The following is a 22,546-nucleotide window of genomic DNA, read 5'->3' as shown; positions in this document are numbered from 1 at the left end:
CTAAGAGCTCACCAGCTTGAAGATGCAACAGCAACAAAGCAGCAAATTGGGATGAGTCAGTCTCAAAACATGATCCAGTGCAAAGGCTGCCAAATTGTATTCCATCACAAAAACTGGTACTCTGAACTCACTTGATTACAGTATCAAAGCTCTGTTAATGTGGTTGCATTAGGGTGGACAGATATTTTAGCAAAGCTGCTCTTTGCCTGGCTTAGCTGAGTTTTCCCACAGAAAGGAGATGAGCTGTGACAACAAGGTATAATTTTGCTCATGTGAGTGCATATCCACTCTTTATATTGGCAACAATATGTCATTGAGGGACCATGCTGCTTCACAGCTTTTCATCAAACTGCTTATTCCACTGAGAATTTGCAGTGCATGCCCAGCCCTGAGGTATATTGGGGTGTGGCTCCTTTATTTTGATATAATAAAGCCAAAATGCACCAGCATAGCTATATTAATAAGGTTGGAAGTAACCAGTCAATCTATACCCAAAATACTGTTACAGCTTTTCTAGACTACATCTGGCCAAATAAGGAATATTGCTGTAATTTATGTATTTAGACCAACCATCTTCAATGAAGAGAGTGAGTGGTGCTTATCTTCAATATTTATGCTATTTAATAGCATTTTTATGCCAAAATTTTAAACAATAAAGGCTTCTTAGTGCCAGTAAATCTTATTTTGGTCTGCAATCTGGTATAATCTATGGTGGGGAAACCCCCCCCACCATAGATTATTTTTTATATACTAAAAATCAAGAGAGTTTTGCAGTAATATAGTAACAATATTTGCAATAATAATCAGAATACCATTGAAGTCTCATCCTAGGCTTGGCTGGATAAGATATGATCAAGGCCAGCAGTATGAGCAGTTCCAAGACCATTGATTATTTATAGAAAAATTTTGGTTTTGAGGTAATTAGAGCAATATTTGCTGCCAACTGCTATTAGAATAATTTCAGTTACATAGCTGAAAATCATACTGCACCATTTACAAGGCTATTGAGCAAAACAACAACCCTGTGATTGTAGTAGTCTTTTGTTCTGTGTTGTTATTGTAGTGGTATTTGAAAAGAAAATCCTGGGTCATTTCAGTCAGCTGGTGGCAAAAAAAAGAGGAAGTTGCTTCTCATTTGGGTTTGAAAGAGTACAGACTATTTGACAAATTATTTTTCGCCTGAATGATTGTGATGTATTCATTTATTTTTGTTTTTACAGCTTTCTTTCTCTCAAAAGACTTAAGAATAAATAGTTCCCTGTCCAGGCAAGCATAAACACTTGATATTATTAAAGATAAACATTTGGTATTACTTCATAGTAGATGAGGATGCTTGTAAAAATAAATAAAAAGTAAAACTATAACGTTCTGTCTCTATTGCATGTGAATCTAATTGAAAACTAGCTTAGTTACATCAGCTTTGAATTTAGATCTAAGAATTTCCAGAGTGCTTTTAAAAGTTTTGTTTGTACTATTTACCAAACACCGTGATTCAGAAATTAATTTGTCAGAGGTGAGTGTAGGGTTAGCAGGAATTTGTTGTAACAAAAAAAAGTAAGAGTAGCTTAACTCATTATCAAAGACACTGGTTGTTGCAGGTGAGGTTTTTTTTTCCTGCTTGTCCAAATGCCTGGTCTAAATTCTTCTGAGACATGAAAAGCTCCATCTGAATTCATATGTCTAAAAAACATAACACATGCACAAAGGATTGCATTTAATTATGTGTTTTTTTCATGTTTCCTTCTTTTGGCAGGTTTATTTGTGTTTCCTATCTATTGCCTTTGTAAAAAGCAGAGGAAAAGGTCACGGACAGGTATGCCCTGGTGAGGACGGACATTACTCGCCTGAACTGAGCTGGTCCTGCAAGGGCTATCCGTGTTTTGTGCAACAGAGCAATACAGTGCTGGTTACAGCATCAAAGCCACCGCCCTGGAAGAAGGATGGGGGCTCTCCTGCCATCTTCCCTCAGCTGAAAACACTACTGCAGACCAGAAAGCCTCTTTGCTCTGGTGCACTCTCAACAAGATGGGCCCCCCCTGACTGCTGCTTTTTAAATGTTTTTTGTTTTTGTTTTTTTTTTAGTTATTACTTTGGAGGGGTTTTTTTGAGTCTAAGTTTTTGAACCAGACAATCCAAGTCTGTATTGTAGCCACAACTCTCCTACCGATTCGGCCTGTGAAGAAAGCATTTAACTGCTAACATGTACTCGTTTAACTTCAGTGTCGGCCTTTAAGGTGGAAATGCTTAGAAGTGTTTGGACTCTTACTGTGTACTGAGCATACTACTTTTGGTATTAGAAACGACTTCTGTAAATAACTTCCATCACACAGCATTCTGTTCAGCATACCGAAACCCCATCACATGCCAGAGCACGACAGCTGGTTATCTTCTGAGCCCTCCTGCCAGTGGAGTGCACATTGCCACCGCCAAACTGCAGTGCCTCAGAGGGAAATACCCTTAGTACTGGAGCGCCGTGATACTTAAGAATATGGTGATTGGTTTCTCTTCAGTAATTTATTTATCACAGTCTGTTAATGTTAATGGCAGAGGGTGTGACAAGATTTCTTACAGCAGGACTTCCTTTTTAAATTCTGACAGTACAGAAAAAATCTGAAGGGTTTAGATAACAAGATGTGTCAGTGGCCTAATCTGTCCCAAGATATCCCTGAAATGTGTCTTCAGGGAAGCTGGAAACCTGCTCTTTTTATTCTGACTTGGAATATGATACACATGCTACACACTACCTTTGTGAGGATTGACTTGATGAAGTGTTATAGCCTAAATAGCACATTTTGTTTGTTTGTTCCCTTGAGTAGGCTACTACTACATAAGTCTTGGAGTATCCACTGATGTCTTATGAGGAAAGTCTGTGAATCCAGAGTAAGGGAAGCAATCATAAATTCTTAGGAGACCACTTCATTTTGACTTTCTGCTTCCAGTGTTTCTCTTCCTGGCACATGACAGTTCTGAAGAGAACAGCTCTCTTTGCTCTTTTTTCCTTAAGTTCTAATGTTTGCTACCAAATCCAAAAGCAATGTAATTCAGCATAAGGAGTCAATTACTGAGAATTTTTACACTTTTAATTTTAATCCAAATCTATCATACAAATATAACTTAAAAAACTAGGATAAATTTGTGTAGACAGAACACCGAAACAATAAAGAAAGGAACTGAATAAAAAATATCTACTTCATACTGTAAAAATACAAGCTAATCTTAAAGAAAATAAGATTGGATTTGTACTGTGAAGGTACTTCTTTTCAGTTTGTGTTTGAAGATACACATATATTTATATATATATGTTTGTGTATATATGGGGAAAGGGGAAGCAGGAAGAAGGGAAATGTCCTTAAGAGTCTACTGACTTCAAAATTTAGCCTTGCAAAAAAAAGTATAATTTAAGAGGATGTACTTTGTACCACTTTCTTTGAAAATTGTTGTTAAATCTGAATCCAGTTGTAATTTTTAAGCAAATAATGTTCTGCCCCACCAACATAATATTGTTACAAGATACTTTGAAGCCTCTGTGGAAGAAGCTGATAACTTTTGTTTACCTGGAAACACAAATATCAGTTTACCATAGTTGGCTAGTATGCCTGTTTTCTGTCAGCTTCTGGTTTTGTTTTCTTGTGGTTTCTTTTCTTCAAGCTCACCATAGTAGTCAATAACTATTTCATCATTTCCATTTGAATTTAAGGGCATGTTTACTCTGTTATCCTAACAGTAGAAATAGTACCTTTCAAAGATTTGCAAATCAAGAAGGGAAGCAATGATATTTAGAAATAAAATTCAAAGCCTATTGTCAATGCAAATTCACCTGTTATTTAGACTTACTTTTTCTGAGACACATCAGTTTTCTATTTGTGTTCTGTCTGAAGTTGGAAGCTGCCTTAAAATTGGTCTTGGTTTTGAGTGTGTTTTCTGAGGCTGTACATATCAGTTGTCTTTGGCTTACTCAGGGATTTTTATTCCTCTCTTTAAATGTCAAATAATGAAGATATTTTTATATTATTTAGAAAAACCTTCAGACCTCAGAGCGAGATATATATAGATAGAGTTGGGTTTGCAATGCAGTCTATAACTTGGTGTCAAACTATTCCACTTGATAATATTAGAGTATTTTAGTACTTGAGATTATCTGTACTTAACTACACAGTGGATTAATTTCCTTTCTTTTCCTGGTTCTGTATAAATATGAGAGATATTCTTACAGTCTTTGTAGCTGTTTTCACTCTGCCATGTTTGCCTTTTTCAGTTTTTAACTAGAGTTCAGTAATATCTGAAACTAAGATATTAGAATAAAGAACATAAAAGGGAAGATAATAGATCTGCACTTCTTTTCAGAAAGTATGTCCTTGCGGATGGAGAAAAGGAACCTACAACTCAGCTCCTACATTATCATTTCATCTAGGCCATTTTGATTTTATCAGAACAGATTAAATCAAGGGGAAATGGTTCTTCATTTTCTATACAGAGTGGAAAGAGACATCTTTGACCTTGTAAAGATGAGTCTGATTGTGCTTTTTCTGCAGAGAAAAAAAAGGAATTACAATAATTTTTGCAGTTAATAATTTTGCAATTGCAAGGAATTACAATAATTTGTTCTGTAGAACAGGATAAATGTTCAAGAACCAGGCAGAGTAGGGGTATGGAAGTCTTTTCCCTTCTGTATAAAAATACTCCCACTTGAAAAGTACATGAATACAATTTTTATCAATATTACATAATCTACCAAAGCATGAGAAGTAGCTCAGTACAAAGCTTCATTTGATTAAACATTAGCTTTTAAGCAACTCATCACAGCAAACTTTATATGCATCAAAGCCATGTCATTTGTTTTAAAAACATTAATTTATTCTTTTGAAAGAAACTGAATGAACTTTATAAGGAAATTATGGAAGTGTATTGTGTTTTTTGTAGCTACTCTAAAGAAACCATCGAGCTGTTCTTCTCCATGTTTATTAGCAGAAAGCTTCCTCAGGCAGCTATATTAACCTGCTAAGGCAGATTCCACACTACTGTATGCTGATCGTCATGGTCATTGTGTTTGCTTTTGCAACAGTTGATATTTAAGATTATTTATCTTTGTGCAAGGATGTTGCTCATCAGTGCCTGTGTTCAGACTAGGAAATGCTTAAATCCATGCTACACTAGCCTTCTGTTCCAAGCTTGCTGGGGCCGGATTTGCCCGTGCACTCAGCCCTGCGTGCAGGCGCGCAGTCAGAGCTGGGGCTCTGCCCGTGGTGCCATGGCTGTGTGTTCCCCATCCCGTGCTGTGGCTGTGTGTTCCCCATCCCGTGCCGTGGCTGTGTTTCCCATCCTGCTCCTGCTGGGAGGGCTGGCTGGACACACCACTCCGCAGGAGCTGCTCTCCCTTTCTCCACTATGCGGAATTTAGTTGTATTTCAGTAGTGGGGTCAAGTCCCAGGGCTACTCAGCCATATCGGCAGCAGGATCATTTTCTGTCCCGTGGCATCTCAGAGCATAGTTAGGTATATGTAGAGAGTTTATCCAGCAGCTTGTGACTAAAAAATAATTGTGCTTTTCCTTATGTAAGTCTATTAGCCAGTGAGAGTAATAAGCTGAGTAGGAATACAAGCAAGAAGCAGAAAAACAATTCCAAGTAGCTTTGTATTGAGCTGACCCATCAGGCTTAGTTCTGTACAAAAAAAGTCAGTGAGTCGTCAGTTCTCACCACCTCTGTAATAAACAGCATATTCCTACCTGTTCAGTGTCATTAAAGTACAGTGCACTTTGAGTGATCTATTATCTTCCTTTGAGGCAGTGCAAATGTGTAAGGGAAGATTTTGTTTGGTTTTGATGCTCCTAATGCTGACTTCTTAACTCTTCCTGGTGTGTTAAGGGTTTTTGTAATTTACACCTATTTATTCATTATAAAAGTTTTACTTTATTAAAAATATTAATTTGTAGGGACTACTGCCAATTTTAACGAGAAAGCGTTTTGGATCACCGTCAGGTATTCTTTTTAGCCAAGAGGCTTTTTGCTCTTCCAAAGACTGTCCCAGTTTGTGTGATGTTAAATGGTGTGTAGGTGAGGCAGTAATTCTCCCAGAGGATACAAATTCAGCAGTGATGGAACGGTTTCTTACGCCAGTTGGAGTCGAGAAACTGTTTAATATTCAGTGGCCAAACAGATTGCCATGCAAATTCTTGGTTGGTTTGTTAGTTTTTGGGTTTTTTTTTGTTTTTTTTTTTTTTTTTAATTCAGTTGTGTTATTTTGTTTCTTGAGCAAACTTTACATCATAATTTTTGGTATGCTAATTGTGCTGGTTGAAGTTGTGGATAAGAACCACAGATTGCTGTTACTCTTATAATCTATATTAGATCTCTGCTGATGGAAAGAATCCTACATGAGGAAACTATTCAAAAATTTCTTACTTTATTTTAATTTTTAAGCCTTATAGTTGCAGTGAGTCAGCCTCATTCCTGACATCAGTCACAGCCCCATTAAACAAGAGAAAGCTATTTTTATGCCAGTGTGGAATTTGGTCACAAATACTTTTATAAAAATATCTGGAAGCATGTTGATAGCCATGGAAAACCTGGTTCACTTCTTAAGAAGTAAAAACTATTATGGAGCCACGCTCTCCTTGCAGATTGATGCCAATGTGTTTAGTAAGCACAGGAGAGGGAAGGAGTTGGGAAGAATTTCCAAGCATTCTCATTGGAGATTGTCAGGAGAGGGGATACTAGCTTTTAATATAATAAAGAAACCTTAATGCTTTGAGTCACTAGTAAAATTAGAAACAACACCCAAAGACAGTGTTAAGTAACATTTCTTCAAATTCTGCTTTGTTCAATGTAACAAATAGCAGCACACTGTAAGAAATGGAATTGCAGCTGTTTAGTATTTTTAGGACTTAACACACAAACTTGAGGGTGCACAACATCTAAAAAGTTATGTTGCTGATCTATTTGGTAGTTTATCTTGCTACTGTTACATGAAAAACTAGCTGAGCCTTGATTCGATTGAAGACAGTGTTTTCACTGTTGTTACAGCTTGAGTATTTAACACTCCAAAACATTTTTGTAACAAATGCAGTTGCTTGCAGACTGAAGCTTCCTTGCTGATTCTTCCTTTCCTTTCTGTTCATAAGAGTTCAGAAACCATATGTTCTCTCTGCAGTAAGGAACAGACTGCACATATTAGGCAATTAATTACTGATGCTTCTCTTCTCTTGGCCTAATAATGAAATGCCATAAAGTAGGGAAATGAAAACTGATCTTAGAGTGCATGCTCTGAATTCAAAGTTAAAAATGTGTCAAAGTTAAAAATGTGTAATAAGTTTTAATTACTCCATAGCAAAAATTACATACATTTTGAAACATAATTCCAGCTGTTAATTTATAAATCTGTCTGTATAACATAGTAGTTATAATAGTGATGCATTTATTAAAATATGCAGATTGTGCAAAAGAAAACCTTTTTTGGTGCTTATTTGGCTTATCAAAACATGAAAAATTAATCTGAAGTGTTTGGATAGATTAAAGGCAGAAGAGAAGCCTATTCTGTAAAAATATCTGTTTAGCATTAATGTGAATTTTGCACATATCCTAAACACAATTGCATGCCAACACCATTCACTGTTCACCGTGTTGAAAATTTGTCAGACGGAAGACAGTATTTTTGAAATTTTTAACTTACTGTCACAAAGCATGATGTTACTAACACAATGCCACATTTACCTCATTTTTAAAAGGAAATATATTTACAGAATTCAGAGAAGCTGTTCAGGTGTTTTAAAGCCATCCTGTAAAATTATGATGCAGTCAGAAAACATCTTCATGCCTTATGCAAGCTCTGGGTGAGCAGATGGATTCAGTCTTCAGTCATGGACTATGTTTTTGCATAAAAAACGCACTCTTAAGAGTTTTTCATATCAATTTGCATCCTACTGCTTTGTGTCCAGAAATTGCAAGGACAGGGATAGATTTACATTTCACTGTTTACCATCTCATAATAAATTGTTTACTGTGTTTCCATTCTTATACACTTTGTTTGTATGCACTCCTTCTCATTCTGAATCTCATAATTTGAAACTGACTCGTGAAAATGGCTGATGATCAAATTGCACCCTGTAAAATGTGATCTCATAAGAAGTTCCTTCATTAATGCCTTGCTGAGTTATAAGCAAAATATTAATTTTGTTGTATTTACATTACTTAAAAGCAAGATGCTGAAATCTATTTTTCTTTAGGGCTTTTAATTTTGAATTTTTTAAAAGTTGCTTAAACAGCACAGTCATCTTTGTTACATAACTAACCATCTGAGTACAAAATAACATTTTCAGGTCTTTGTTAGTTCTTGTCACTGTGGTAGAGATGAGAATAGTGTTGAAAAAAAGAAAAAATTATCTCTGAGGAGTACAAGCTGAATTTAATTCCATGACAGTTCAATGAGAAGTCTTACCTTGCCCCCATCTCTTGTTTTATGTATTTTAGGGTGAAGGGTTCTCTTTAAAATAGGTTTAATTTGAATGGCAAAGGGTGAGGGTAGTGAGATAATAAATCACACCCTTTTTAGTGTACAGGCTTCTGGCACAACTAGGGTGCTGGCCAGACACTGTGGATTCATGAAGAAAGCAATTTCTAGTTCTACATTTGGGCAGCATACAAGCTAGATGCATCAGTGATGGGAACTTTTTGTAGTATATTTATGGGCTGACTAAGAACTTGTAAAAACTGGAGGAAGGCAATGCCCATGAAAGCAACACTTGAATTCCAGTATTTAGTGTTTTGTATAATGAGGGATTATAAATGTGTAAGTGCCTTATTGCGTACAACAAATGAAAGGTGTTCATACCCCTCAGAGGAGCAATGTGGGAATTCCTGTTCTGTGGAATCCTACAGTTACATTAAGCTAAAGTAATGAGTTTTGGTTTGCCGAGAAAGTTGACAAATGTTATATTAGGGAAGAAGTTAGCCTATCATAAAAGCCTATCATTAATCATAAAAACCTATCATTAATCTGGCATGCTTATTTTTTTGTAGGTTTTTTAAACTTGCTCTTTGCCCCCATCCCTCCCATCTTCCTTCAGACTTCTGCAGAAATGCATCTTAAGTTGGTAGAGTAAGTCTGGCTCCTCCAACATAAGAAGCCAAGAGTTTTCAACCACTGAAAGAAACACAGCTTGTTGGAGAGGGGAATTGAGCACAGCCTGTTGTGGCTGCGCCTGCCAGCTCGGGGGCTCACTCGTGCCTTGTTTGCCCTAATTGTTGGAGGTGGAAGCACCAAGGAATATGGCACATGGAGGTGCACTGCCACTAGGCTGGGACTTACAGCAGGTTGAGAACGTTTCAATGTTATCCAACTGGAGCTAATATATCCTGTCAATACAAGTTGGTAACTCCTGTGGGGTGGATATCTTGGTGGACAAAACCATCAATGAAGGTGGTGGCAAAGCTCTGGGATCTCTGCCCAGCCCTTCACTGCAGGGTGGGAGGTGTGATCTGGAAAAGTATTACTCATTTTGCCATCTTCTGATAGCTTCAAAATGGGTGTTGTGGGGTTTATTTCTTCTTGCTTTGTTTTCCAGAAGACAGTGGAATTTTAGGTTCTAAACCTACTAAAGGACCTGTTTGTTCTTATTAACATTGATGCCACTGTTGTCCATCTACTATTGAAGTCAGGAATAAGCTACTTTTCTAAAACTGCCTTGAATTTCATGAGCTTATGGTAGCAATTATCTGCCCAAAAAAATGAAGTATAAAAGGTAATTTTCAGAAGGAAATTGAGTTAATGGGGGGTAAGAAGAAAAATGATGCTTAGAAGGTCTTATTTTTTATAGATTCATGATCACAAGATGGTTTTAATATGTTCAATTTCCTTCACTGAGAATTTGTTAAGGAAAGCAGGAGAAATTAAGATGAGTATCCCTTTGAACCTTTTATTTTCCTGAAACTCATGAGTTCTTCAGAACTGTAGGAGGGGCTTTTTTCCCATCCTGGAGTTACTAATTTGTAATATTGCTTTCACATACTGTGAACACTACTGTGAGTGTTTAGTCAGGATTCAGCTTGCATATCTAAAGGTTTTGGTGATAGGGAATTTGATTTAGAGCCATACTGCAATAAAATTATAAGTGAATTATTACATATCTTAATGACTTCCATTTCAGCATTATCTCAGAATTTTAATATTTGATCCTCTATAATCTATTAAGTAGAAGATGCCATGTGTCAAAATACTCCTTCAACCTTACGAGTTACTGTTTATTTGTAGTAGTTATTTCCTTAAATGAATTTTTTTCTCTCCTAGAACCAGCATTCACACAACCAAAACGCTGATAAGATTTCCCTGTTATCTTTGTCTTGCCTTTATCTAAAACTATATTTTCTGTTGCCTAGTATTGCAACAATGGTCTTCATGCTGTAATAACTTGGTAAAATATTCAGTAGTGTTGGGCAATATTTTACAAATAATTCATCTTCAAGTTGGTATTTTAAATGTATACCAATAATCATGGTTCAGTGTGCTACCTATGTGGCTGCTTTAGTTCATGTCAGTGTTTTGTAAAGATTATTTACCCTCTTCCTACCCACTTCAGAGTGCCTTTTCATTTAAGAGGTCTAGAAAGATGGTTCATTGAAGTCTTCTGTTGAATCTACCATAGTAATGTCTGATCTTTAAACTTGTCCTGATGAATGTATAACTAAAATCTTGTTCTTTAAAAAGCTATAGTAGACACAGGTTGTATATGCACACGTACATGCATGGATACAAGGGAAGGTATTCTGCCAATGTTTGTCCTGCTGGACAGGACCTTTCGAAAGTAAGTGAATTTTTTAACAGTTTTATTTTCAAAATGTTACCTCACTAGTATTCAGTAGTAGATATGTCTCTGTATTGCTTCACTTTGCTAAATACAATCACGGTAGGCAGTTTAATTTTTAAAAGACTCTGCGATGAATCTGGTGTTCGTATGAGACTGAATTTCGTAAGACAAAACTTACGGTACTTTGTTTCCTTTGAAGGCATTCCTTTTACTTACACTGACATCCCAAGCCCCTGTTAGCAGCAGACTGAAAAGGTGCTTCCCCATGATGAAATGGAAGAATGTGAAGTAGCATTTGAATGCATTCCACCCATCTTAGAATCACTATTCAGAAATGGGGGCGGGGGGCAGTGGATTTGATTAATTGTGGGGAGACATACATTGTAGAGTTCGTTCACTTGCACACAAGGGGTTTTACAATGTCATCTAGTAATGTCTACCTAATAAAGTTTTGAAAAAGAAAAATTAAATTGCCTGAATGTTTAACTCTTTCTTTAAGCAACTCTATGCATTGACAGTCTCCAAGGAGTCTTGCTTAAATTTGTAATACTTTTTATGATGCCTTTTTATGTTGCCTCTTTTCTCTGAAAAGGAACTGTGTTCAGTTTCCTTACTAGGTGATGAAATGTGTTTCCTTACTGGGTGATGGAATGTGTTTTCTGATGTGTTGGGGATTTTTGCACATTCATGAACAGGCACACAAAGATATCACCACTACCTACAGTTTGTTTCTGTAGGAAATAAAGCTGAAAACCAATTCCCTGCTGAGAAATACTCAGGAAAAATCTTGAGGCCTATGCTTCGTCCCACTGGGGGAGAAAAAGCCTTTCATCCCTCTCCCCAGGCCCCTGCCAAACAGTCAGGATTTGCAACAAAATGTCAAGGACATCATAGCAGAGGCTCCTTATCTGCAGGAATTCTAGCGTGCAGTGTACAGCAATGGAAGAAGGATAGTTCGCAGGCCAAAGAAATCGATAGCCCTAGAGCTGAAACTGAAGTTTAACTCACTTCTCACTGGCAATCTCAAACTGTTTGACAAAAGACAGACAGCAGACTTTGATTATAAGCATGGTATTTCCCCAAGTAAATAGGACTAATGAGCTCCACAGAGATTACAGATACAGAATTGTAATCTCTAGGTGCTCCCCTTCAACTGATTGACATTTGGTGCTTTTGAGGGTTTTCATGATTTGCTTAGTAGTTTGGCTTGAGCAGTGAAATGAATCACTGTGGGGTATGAGAAATACTGAATTAGAATTAGCAACCATGTAAACCTGTTACGCTTCTAAAAGATCAGTGTAGCTTTTATGAAGGAGTCCTGTCTTACCAACCCCAACAGGTCAGCAAGTTCTGTAATTCCTTGCAATAGTCTCAAATTAAACCTAGACATGGGCTGAGAAGGAGGATCTCGCATGGACAAGGTGGGAGTAGTATGGTCAGAACACAGAAATTGATTGTAGTAAATAGCTTGTGCCATGAAGGGAGGATGCCAATTGAATTCCGCAGAGATTTTTGTTTGGCTTTGCTCTTAACCATATTTGCAAATTATCTAAAAAAAAAGTTAAGCAATGAGGAAATAAAAAATCTTGAGTTCCCTGAGGCTGAAGCCAGCTGACAGAGTTCTGATGATCCCTGTGATGACAGCTTCCCAAGTCAGGCTCCCAATAGCAGAGTCTGATGGATAAAGCATCATTCCAGTGCCTGGGCCTGGCTCCCTTTGCTGCCTTCATCCCCTGGGGCAGTTCATGTCCCTGACCTCCAGCCCTTTCCTGCCTAAGAACTGCCTTGTAGATTCTCTTCTTTTAACTCATACCTTGTCGAGTAACAGTAATGGCAGGCTCCAGTCATTGGTACATCACCCCAGAACCCTGCAGGGAGCAGGAGATGGTGTGTGGGAGGAGTGGTGGGAAGGACACATGTCGGCAGCAGGAGTATAGTGGGGCACCTGTCTCCTTCTGCCCCATCCTGCTCCAGGCATCTCTCCACAGCTCTCCCTGCTTCTTAATTTTAACTTTTTTATTTTCAAACCATGTCTATTTTTACCTTTAATTTGGTCATATGTTTGCCATTTATTAAAAAATACTTTCTAATACATGGCTTCATTTTAATTTAATTTGACTTTTATGAGGTGATGGACAAGTCAGAGCTAATAATAAATGGCTTAGTGACAAACCTTTGCCAAATCAAACAAATTTTAATTCAACAGAGCTTTCCAATAACATCTTCAGTGTTTCAGACCTTCTGTGTCTGTTTTTGCCTTTTTTCCAAATTCCTTTACAACAAGCACTCTATGTCACCACTCCCCTTTTGATGCTATTTTTAACAGATTGCTTAGATTTCAGGCAAAATTGAACCTCCATTTAGCTATCATTTTTTAATGTATTGTAATCTTGAGTTAGCTCTTTTATGGCTTTGAACCTTAGAGATGATTGTAGCGATGTTATCTCCCCCGTAGCAGTAAAAGGAGACAAGACAGACCAAGGCTGACTTTTCCACAAAAGAGCATTCAAGGACTAAACATGGCTGTCAGAATTGTACTTCATAAAATTCAACCTTTGTGGGCACCCCTTGTCAGCCTGATGGTGGATAAGTGGAGCAGCTGTCTCTGTTCATTCACCTGACAGATGAGTTCTCCTCAGAAAAAAGTAGCTGAATGGGAGCTGTGGTTGTTGCTTTGGTGGCAGCCTGTCCTGAGCTGCCATTTCCTCCAGCTCTTTGCGTGTGGGGTGTGTGCATGGGAAACTTCAGCAGGTCCTAGGACCCTGGATTTGCTGTGTAGGGTGCTGGCTCTCCTGAGCCACAGGTCCGGCCAAGTCATAACAGAGCCCTGCACATCCCAGTCCTGCTACTGGAAGGCATTACAGGACCCTGTCCTGTCAATGTGCATAAAGGTAACATGTTACTAAGTATAATTTTTTTAACTATCATCTTTTCATACACCTGTCAACATCCTTCAGCACAGAGTTTCTCTGCCTACTGTAAATTCAGGCAACAAATATTTCCTATGTTAAGACACAGAATTTAGAAAAATACATTTACATGTTTCAGTTTATTGTGTGTATGCAAATGGTATGAAAGCTTTTGCTTTCTAACTTTTTTTAAAGTATGTATGTAATATGTAACAATTTATATTGTAATGTAATAATTATAAAATTTTATATATATATATATATATATATATATATATATATATATATATATATATATTTAACCATCTGAAATTCGGTGAATGCAGGGTCCTGCACCTGGGGAGGAATAACCCCAGACATCAGTATAGGCTGGGGGCTGATTTGATGGGAAAGCAGCTCTGCAAGGAAGGACCTGGGGATCCTGGTGGACAATAAGCTGCCCATGAGCCAGCACCGTTCCCATGTGGTCAGTGGTGTCCTGGGGTGCATCAAACAGAGCATTCCCAGCAGGCTGAGGGAGATGATACTCCCCCTCTATTCAGCCCTGGTGGAGCCACTGTGTGCAGTTCTGGCCTCCTCAGCACAAGCTGAGGAGCTGGAGCTCCTGCAGCAGGTAAGGCGCGGGGCTACAAAGGGGAATAAGGGACTGGAGCATCTCTCTTACAAGGACAGGCTGAGGGAACTGGGCCTGCTCAGCCTCAAGAAGGGACAACTGAGAAGAGGGGACCTTGTCAATGTCTGTCAGTATCTGACGGGAGCGTGCCAAGAGAATGGAACCAAGCTCTTAGTGGTGCCAAGCAATGGGACAAGAGGTAATGGGCAAAGACAGATTCGTAGAACTTCCACTTGAATATGAGGAAGAATTTCTTTGCTGTGCAGGTGGCTGTGCACTGGAACAGGTTGGCCAAAGAGGTTGTGGAGCCTCCCCCACTGGAGATGTTCAAGAACCAACAGGACACGATCCTGTGCTGTGTGTGCTAGGATGTCCCTGCTTTAGGAGAGAGGTTGGACCAGATGATCCCTTGTGGTCCCTTCCAGTCTGACCCATTCTGTTATTCTGTGGTATCTTCTCATCTATGGGAGGATAATAACAGCAAACCAACAGCATTGTTCATTCCTTGCTGGTTTGTCATGCTGCATAACAGAAGAATTGCAGTAAAATAATTTACCTGCCTGTTTTATTGTTCATGTACACCTCTAGGGCTTTTTTATTATTACTCTTTTGCTAATTTGCTTATCTCGATGGCATTCTTTGGCACTGAGTTATCTACATTCCAATGTGCAAATGTATTTGTTTGCTTTAGTAATTGCTTTTTTATGTAATGGTTGTCTACCTCCTTTAAGATAAGAACAAGGTCCTGGAAAATGGTTGTTGATTTGAATTTGTGTGTATTAAAAAGTGAAATGAGAACTAAAAAAAGTTTTCTCAGTTATAAAGAGGATAGCAAAATAGGATTACCAGATAAAGGAAAACTGCTGACATGAAGGCACATCTGATGAGAAATGTGCATTGCTTAGGTTAGAGACTGACCACATTAGACTGATGTTCCCAAAAACTTTTCTACAACTCAGTGATTAAAAGCAGAGTCCTGTCATTGTTTCTGCTGGCTACTGAGCTTGTTAGGCATACCATATTTAAAATTAGCTGTTCCATGAATGGGAAAATTCAAAGTCTGTTTCCTTGTGAATTTATTTTCTGTGCTCCTCTATTACAACCTGTCTTCACCTGGTACAGCCTGTGTGAACCTACCTCTCCCAGTTAAATGTCACTGGTTCTGCCCAGTGTTCTCTAAAATCTCACACAGTGCCTTCTCCCCATCTCTATCTAAGCAAGAATTATCACATATTCTACCTTTTCCCAAAGCACATAGCAGCCAGTTGATCATCTACTAGAACTGTGATGGTTGCCAGACCAATTTTCAGGAGCTGTCAGGCAGGCTGACTGCCCATCAGGAAGTGGTGACTGGGTGCTTCACTCTTTTTCTCAATTGAAGCACTCCTACTTCAGTAGCCTTTGTCCAGGTACTGATTTTCAAAAATCCTATTTGAGCGTGGTTACTCTAGGCCATCACACAATGTAGTGTTCTAAGCCTCATTTCTTTAGAATCCCAGGAAAAAATTGAGATTTTTTTATATATGCAGATGTAAGATTTTCCCTTTATCAATGTGAGGTTTCATTTTTTGAACATTAGTATTAAAGCACAGCAAAGGTAATTAAATCATGGAAAGTGAGTGAGCTGTGTGTTGGATAACACTACTTGCAGTGGGTATGAAAAAGATGACAAGAGGTACATGGACAAACACAGAACAAATTCTGGAGATAGGAATAGAAATTAAAAAGTACTGATAGAGATACTGATACTGATATTTTGACCAGATATTTCCTGGGTATGGAGACTATTTATTTCTTCAAGTTTTGAGTCTGAATCTACAATGAATCTCCAGCACAAACTTCCTGTAACTGGAATTTTCAAATCTCCTTCTGGTGCTGTCTGTGCCACCAGCCAAACAATTGCTAGGGAAGGATATTGAAAACTGCTAATAAAAATAAATAATATTTGTTTTCATCTTTTATTCAATGAAATAAATTTTCTTTATTTTACATTTTAAAAAATATGGCATTTATATAACAAGTGAAAAATTACTTAGCAAACTTAACTTTAAATCATCAGAGTTGTGCAGAATAAAAAAGCCATGGATCTACTCTTTTATTGGTTAGATTTATTCTGTAAATGGTCTAGCCTAAAATATTTCAGAGTTGTGATGGTTTGGATATTTTTTAATAGTAAAAAAGCTGTTTTAAAAGGATGTCAGATTCTAAGAAATTGTTAAAATAGTTTCAAGTTACTGCATGTTTGCTAAGCTTAACTGTGTGTTTTTATCATTCAGTCTTTCAATTTGTTTAGGCCATGCAATTCACCAAAGTCTGTCTCCTTACCTAGACAGATAAAGCCAGTAGGGGAAGAGTTCATTTTCTGTACCTTTTCTGTACCTAGGTACATTATTCTATATATTCCATATAAATATACTTGTATTATATACTCCATATATTAGTTCAATATAAACTAAATGCAGGAAAAGCTTTCTTATTCAGTCTGGTTATACTGGCAAATATATGAAGCCTTAGGAGACAAAGTACTTCATTTTGGTAAATCTCTCACATTCATACCTACTTATTTATTGACAGCCCACCATGCCAGAAAAGGGACTTTCTCAACTGGGTTAAGAGACGTGGCATTACATTTTTTTGTCTGTTAGGGGTTTACATCACATTTAAGAAGTATTGTAGGACATGCTCTTCTGTGACCAGGCATTTAAGGAATTTGGGCAGGAGTTAACAAAAGTTAAAAATTACCTTGGAGAAGAAGAGCACATCAAGCATATTCATTATTATAAATCACATTAAGGCATTTTTATGAGACGTCTTTCATGTAAGGAAAAGGAAAACATGCAGTGATTTCACTGAAGAATACTGTTGAACTGAGCTGGACTACACATGGTGGCTACAATGTTGTTCAGAAAGCCATTGAAATGGGGTAGGGTCACAATATGACTGACCTCAGTGGATTTCCAGAAATACCTTGATGGATGCAAGGTATTTCTGGAAAAATGCCATGTACTCGGGAGCCTAGCATCAGCCTTATGTGTTTGAAGAATGCTGCCCAAACTTCTGTATTAAAGGGCAAGGAACTGCTTGAAAGTGGATGGTAGAAGCACACATCTTTGAAAGATTTTTGCAAAATAATGGGCTATACTTACATTTTCAAAATAGAGTTTAGCTTGATGCATACTCTCCATTTTATAGTTCATGAGTTCAAAGGTAGTTGAAGTTAGCATTACCTGCCATGGAATATAAATGAGTCCCAGTCCAATTCACCCTGAATAGTCAGGACCTTTCTAGAAGGACTACTAGGAGCCAGGAAGGTTTTAAGACAGGAGTTGTGTAGCACCAACTAGGAATAAACAAGCATAAGAGTCAAGACCAGCTGAAAATGGCCCAGCATTTTTAAAAGGTAAGAAAGCAAATTACATAGCAATCTATTCTAAAAAATTGTCTTGGCAGACAGGTTTTTTTTTTTAGACTGATATGTTCAGATGCTATGTTTAAAATTATATTTTTAGGTAAATGATACTCCTCACAAAGAGCAATCTTTCTGTGTCGTGCTTTATCAATCTAACTAGTTAGAATTAATTTAGTTGAAACATTACTGTAGGTATTGCAGAGGCTGAGACCAATATTCCATACTCACAATTTGAAGTTTTAGCATGTCTGGACATACTGCTTTCAGAAGGAGACAGCAGTTTGATGCTGACTTTGTGGAATGCTATCAGACACTGAGTGTGCAAATTTCTATCTAAATGCATTTTTAATCACTTTCATATAATTTTTAGGATCATTACTAGATTGACCTGAGAAACAGTAAGGCAGATGGCTGACTTCTTGCATGGAAACATTCAGTTAATGAGGTAAATGAAACTTTCACCATAAAACTAAATATTTTCTTCTAGGCACTATGATCTCAAGCTGGCAACTTCCATTTGGAACTAAAGCAAAAGGAGTGTGGTTTTCAGCAGAAAAGTATTCAGCACAAAAAAAAAAAAAAGAGTGTGTTAATAGCCAGACTGAGATTGTAGATGATAAATGCTTTTTACAGTCTCACAAATGCATTTTTTCATTATCTCTCTCTCTCCCACACTCACAATTTGACAGACCACTTACATTTTAGTAAACTGATCTCTCCACTGATCATAAATATCCTCTGTTTTGCTACCAGAGGGCAACATAATTGCTTCCAATTTTTGGTCTCTAGCATGTAATTTTTCTAACAGATTTTCAGTCCCTTTCTACCTTTCAGTTGGAAGTGTCAAATATTTCACACCAGACTGTGAATGTTAGGACAGCACAAAGAGAACAGTGTGGGAACAGCCACTCTGAGGCAGATTTCTGGTCCCCCAGGCACTGTAATGTTCTCCTAGTAGCTCACAACAGTGTTCCTGAATCAATACCTGGTCCTTGGGAACTTGTGACAGCAGCTGTGCTAGATCAGACAAAATCTGGTAACACACAACTTGAATAGTGTCAGGGCTTTTTAAGCACTCTTGGAGACTCTGCAGGATCTGCTGGGGAAGAAGTGGTATTTTTTGTGTTTTGTTGGCCTTACAGGTATTTTTAAATGAAATTTCCCAATAACTTTTAAACAGATGCAGATTTTTATTAATCACAATATTCCACAGCAAGGGAGGTACTAAGTTAGCACACATTACCTGAATCAGAATTTTTTTTTAATTTGGAATTGCCACTAGAATCCAATATGCACTGTATAGAAGAGCCAGTGAACTGTCAGCCCCTGCCCAGTGCCTCCATGTTGTAAGACTTGTGTTCCCCTGCTCTATATAACATTATGTAAAATTCTCCCTGTTCTCCATCACCCAACATCTCTTTTCCAAGCTAAAGAGCCTTAGCCTGTGAGCTGCTCACACAGCAGAAATGCTCCCAATACTTTGACTGTTCTTATTGCTATTCTCTGGTCCTTTTCCAATTCTCCTTTTTTTTTGAGATAGGTGGTACAGAACAGAACGTAGATGAGGCACACACAAGGCCCTGAATAGCTGGGAAATTATGGACTCTTATAATGGCTTTCTCATTTTTCATGCATGATTGGCTTTTTTGACTGCTGAGTAAGGAAGTGAAAGTTCTTTGAAAGTCCCACTCAAACACCAAGGTCTCATTCCTGAGTCCTAGTTAGTCTGTACTGAATTGAGATCTGGATAGGTTGCCAGACAGGGTAAAGAGACTCTAGAATCTAGGAGATTGTTTCGATTTCTTCCTGATGAACTTTTTTCTTCCTTCTGGAAAATAAATTTAGTTCTGATGCAATTTACTGTCTTCTTTTTTTTAGATTATTTATGACTCCATGTTTCCTCAAATATAGATTTTCTTTCACTTTATAAGCCTATATATAGACATGTCCTGTCTCCTCAATATAATAATCTGAGGAATAGCTCTAATTATAGCAGTTACTCTTTCTATTTTAGTCTACCATCTCCAGCAGTGAAGAGCCCTCTTGATTATTGCTTCCAAAAGAGTTGCAAGAAACTATGCACCAGGCAGAAGCTAAATATTCTGCTAAGAGAATCTTCCCTCTAAATACCAAGAAGTAAATTGCTAATATAAGCCCAGCTGGGAAAGGGATTGGGTCCTTCCCAGGCCTTTTTCACAGTTCTGGCATTCTTCTCTATTCAATCAATTTTCAAACCCCACTTGTTAAATGACTCAAAATGTTCCACTTTCACCAATCCACTGACTTCTTATGCACCTTGAGAACTAAAGGGCAGACTTCTTTCCACAAGGAAAATTCCTTGCCTGTCATTTTCTCCACCCACGCTAGTAAGTTAACTCATCAGAAAAAAATTCAGCCTGCTTCTTGACATTGTGGACATACATGTATAGCCAAGCTTTTAAATTGAGTGGTTTGTTTCACTTGGATGGTTATGTAAAACAGTAAAAAAATCAAATACTGTTCTTTTTCCCTCTAGCTTATATATACATAAATACATATATATATATATATATATATATATATATGTACATATACAGGAACATGTGTTCATTATTAGTAATCATATTAAAGTATATGTTGCTATGTACATTTTATATATGTATAATTTGAATCCTGTTAAGTATTACCAATTTTCAATCATGTTCATCTGATTGCAGTAGGCTCATGCATTGATTCTCACACACCCTTAAGCAGCAGCACTGGCGACAGTACTGTATTGAACTGTATGTGCAACTGTGGTGTGGCAATGTGTGCTAATAAATCCTTCCCACCATAGGGGACCTAAGGTTAGGACATATCTGTTTATTAGCTGGGAATGCACGTTTTCATGTCAGGGCGTGTCAGGAGTGCTAGGCTGAAACCAGGAGCCCATCCCAGCTGAACAGGTGGGTGCTAAAAGTGAGAATTGGAAAGAGGAGCAATAACAGTTGAGATCTTGCCACAGAACAGACAGAAATGTTCTTTCAATAGAATAGTGTGAATTGAACTTTTAATTACTATGTGCTCCTTTCAGCACAACAGATGAAAAACTGGAACTGAACAGCTGGAAGCATTAACTGTTTTCCAGGAAAAACCTGCCTTGAAAAGTGCTTTGTGAGCATGTTGGAGCTGGAGAGGCAGACGTGTGATTTCACAATTCGATTCTAATTGTGCTCTAACAAGCTTGTATATTCAAGTTCTTAGGCTGGAGCACTGGCTGAGGATGGGTGCTGTTTAATGTGATTCAATTAGACTTTTGCGAACCAATTTAAAAATACAAAAGTAGCAGATAGATGCCAGGCATAATAGTAATGAGATTATTATGCAAATTCCTTTTGCAAATACTCTAAAAATTGTAGAAGTTTTTAGCATTTTTTAACATAGCTCCTGACACCAGCATCTCCCTCTGATCAGAAGCTAATCAGGAGATCAGAAATTAGGCAGGAGTGAAGATGATTGCAGAGACATGGCTGAGACACTTCCACTATAGCACAGATGTCAGAAAGTGTAGCTAAATCCCTTTGCCCGACTGCAGTAAGTCACATGGCATCTTTCACAGGACTGGTAGTAATTGCCCAAGTGCATGGTGCCCACTCAACACCTCAGCTTGCCCCTGGGTGTAACTCTCTTGCAGCTAAATGGCTTCCTAACATCTTCAAGGTGTCCTTGAGACAGCTGCCTTCTGCAGTTTCCCTCCTTACACTTTTTCATTCTGCATTTATCATTCTTTTCAGTTTTCCTTTGCAAATCTATCTTGATGCACAATTTTCTCCCTCTTTCATACTCTCTGAAGGAACCCACAGACCTTCTTAAGCATATAGCCCCCATAAGCATACAGCCCATCCCTGTGGGCTGTAAAGGAGACTGGCACAGAATGCTTGCTGCAACTTCATAATTAACTTCATTTCTCTGAAGGGGAAATGAAGAGGAGTTTGTAAATGTACAGCATGTTGTTCATGTCCATCCTGAAGCAGAGTAAGCCAGTGGAGATCTTTCCTCTCTGTCCTAAATAATGCTATATGCAAAAGGTTATCAGTAGCAGCACCTGGGCAGTCTCCTTCCTGCAATTCCTCCAAAGTCAGCCACACTACAACAACATGTCAACTTGCCTGAAAATTCTGCCTGCAGCCTCCTTGGCACAAGTATGTACAAGTGCCTTCTCCCACCCCACTATCTTTCACTACACCCAAGTCCTAAGGAACAAACACAGATCTCCACCCAAATTCTTTCTAATTATTTTTCCTCTTCTGATGCTGAATTGCTGCTAAGCATTATCATAGCTCACTGTCCTAAATATCAAATCAATCCTACCTAAATTCTCTGTTCTAACCAAAGCTAAGAGCCCCCTGAACAATCTTGTGCTTGCTCTTGCCAAATTCTGTTCATGGTGATGCTATGCCAAGCACTATGAGTCAGTCACATTTCACTGCTGAGTCAACCTGCTCAGCTAATTTTATCCTGGACTCAAATATAAATGAGAGCGTTGCAAATGGCGAGGACATGAGGGTGATTTGTGAAAGGAGGTGACTGTGGCGTAGACACACTGTCAGGGATGTGTATGGGAAAAAGGAGCACACTGGAGATCTGTACATGCCTGGTTGTCCTCACCTAGAGGATGTAAACACCAAGTAGCTCAGCATCACAGAGACAGAGGCCAGAGGAATCGCTGGCAGATTGTGCTGATGTTTAAGATACACACACACACACACACACACATACAAGATATACACATTTAAAAACAATTTTCAGTCCTGAAGTTACACTAAGTGAATGATAATGCCTAATCTTCAAATAGCTCTG

At 38.0% G+C, this 22,546-nt stretch overlaps 1 protein-coding gene across 1 annotated transcript in view; it reads left to right on the top strand.

Moving 5' to 3' along the window:
* The window catches only part of RNF217 (ring finger protein 217), a 64,066-nt gene extending 52,799 nt beyond the window's left edge, over positions 1-11,267 (top strand). The window contains exon 6 of the mRNA XM_059842178.1: positions 1,754-11,267. Coding sequence (XP_059698161.1) covers positions 1,754-1,827 — 74 coding nt within the window. The 3' untranslated portion in view covers positions 1,828-11,267. The remainder of the gene's footprint in view (positions 1-1,753) is intronic.
* Positions 11,268-22,546: the final 11,279 nt, after the last annotated feature.

Source organism: Haemorhous mexicanus, chromosome 3, assembly GCF_027477595.1.
Source record: "Haemorhous mexicanus isolate bHaeMex1 chromosome 3, bHaeMex1.pri, whole genome shotgun sequence".
Lineage (NCBI taxonomy): Eukaryota > Metazoa > Chordata > Aves > Passeriformes > Fringillidae > Haemorhous > Haemorhous mexicanus.
Note: the sequence above shows the minus strand (reverse complement) of the source record. Positions and strands in the feature narration are given on the sequence as shown.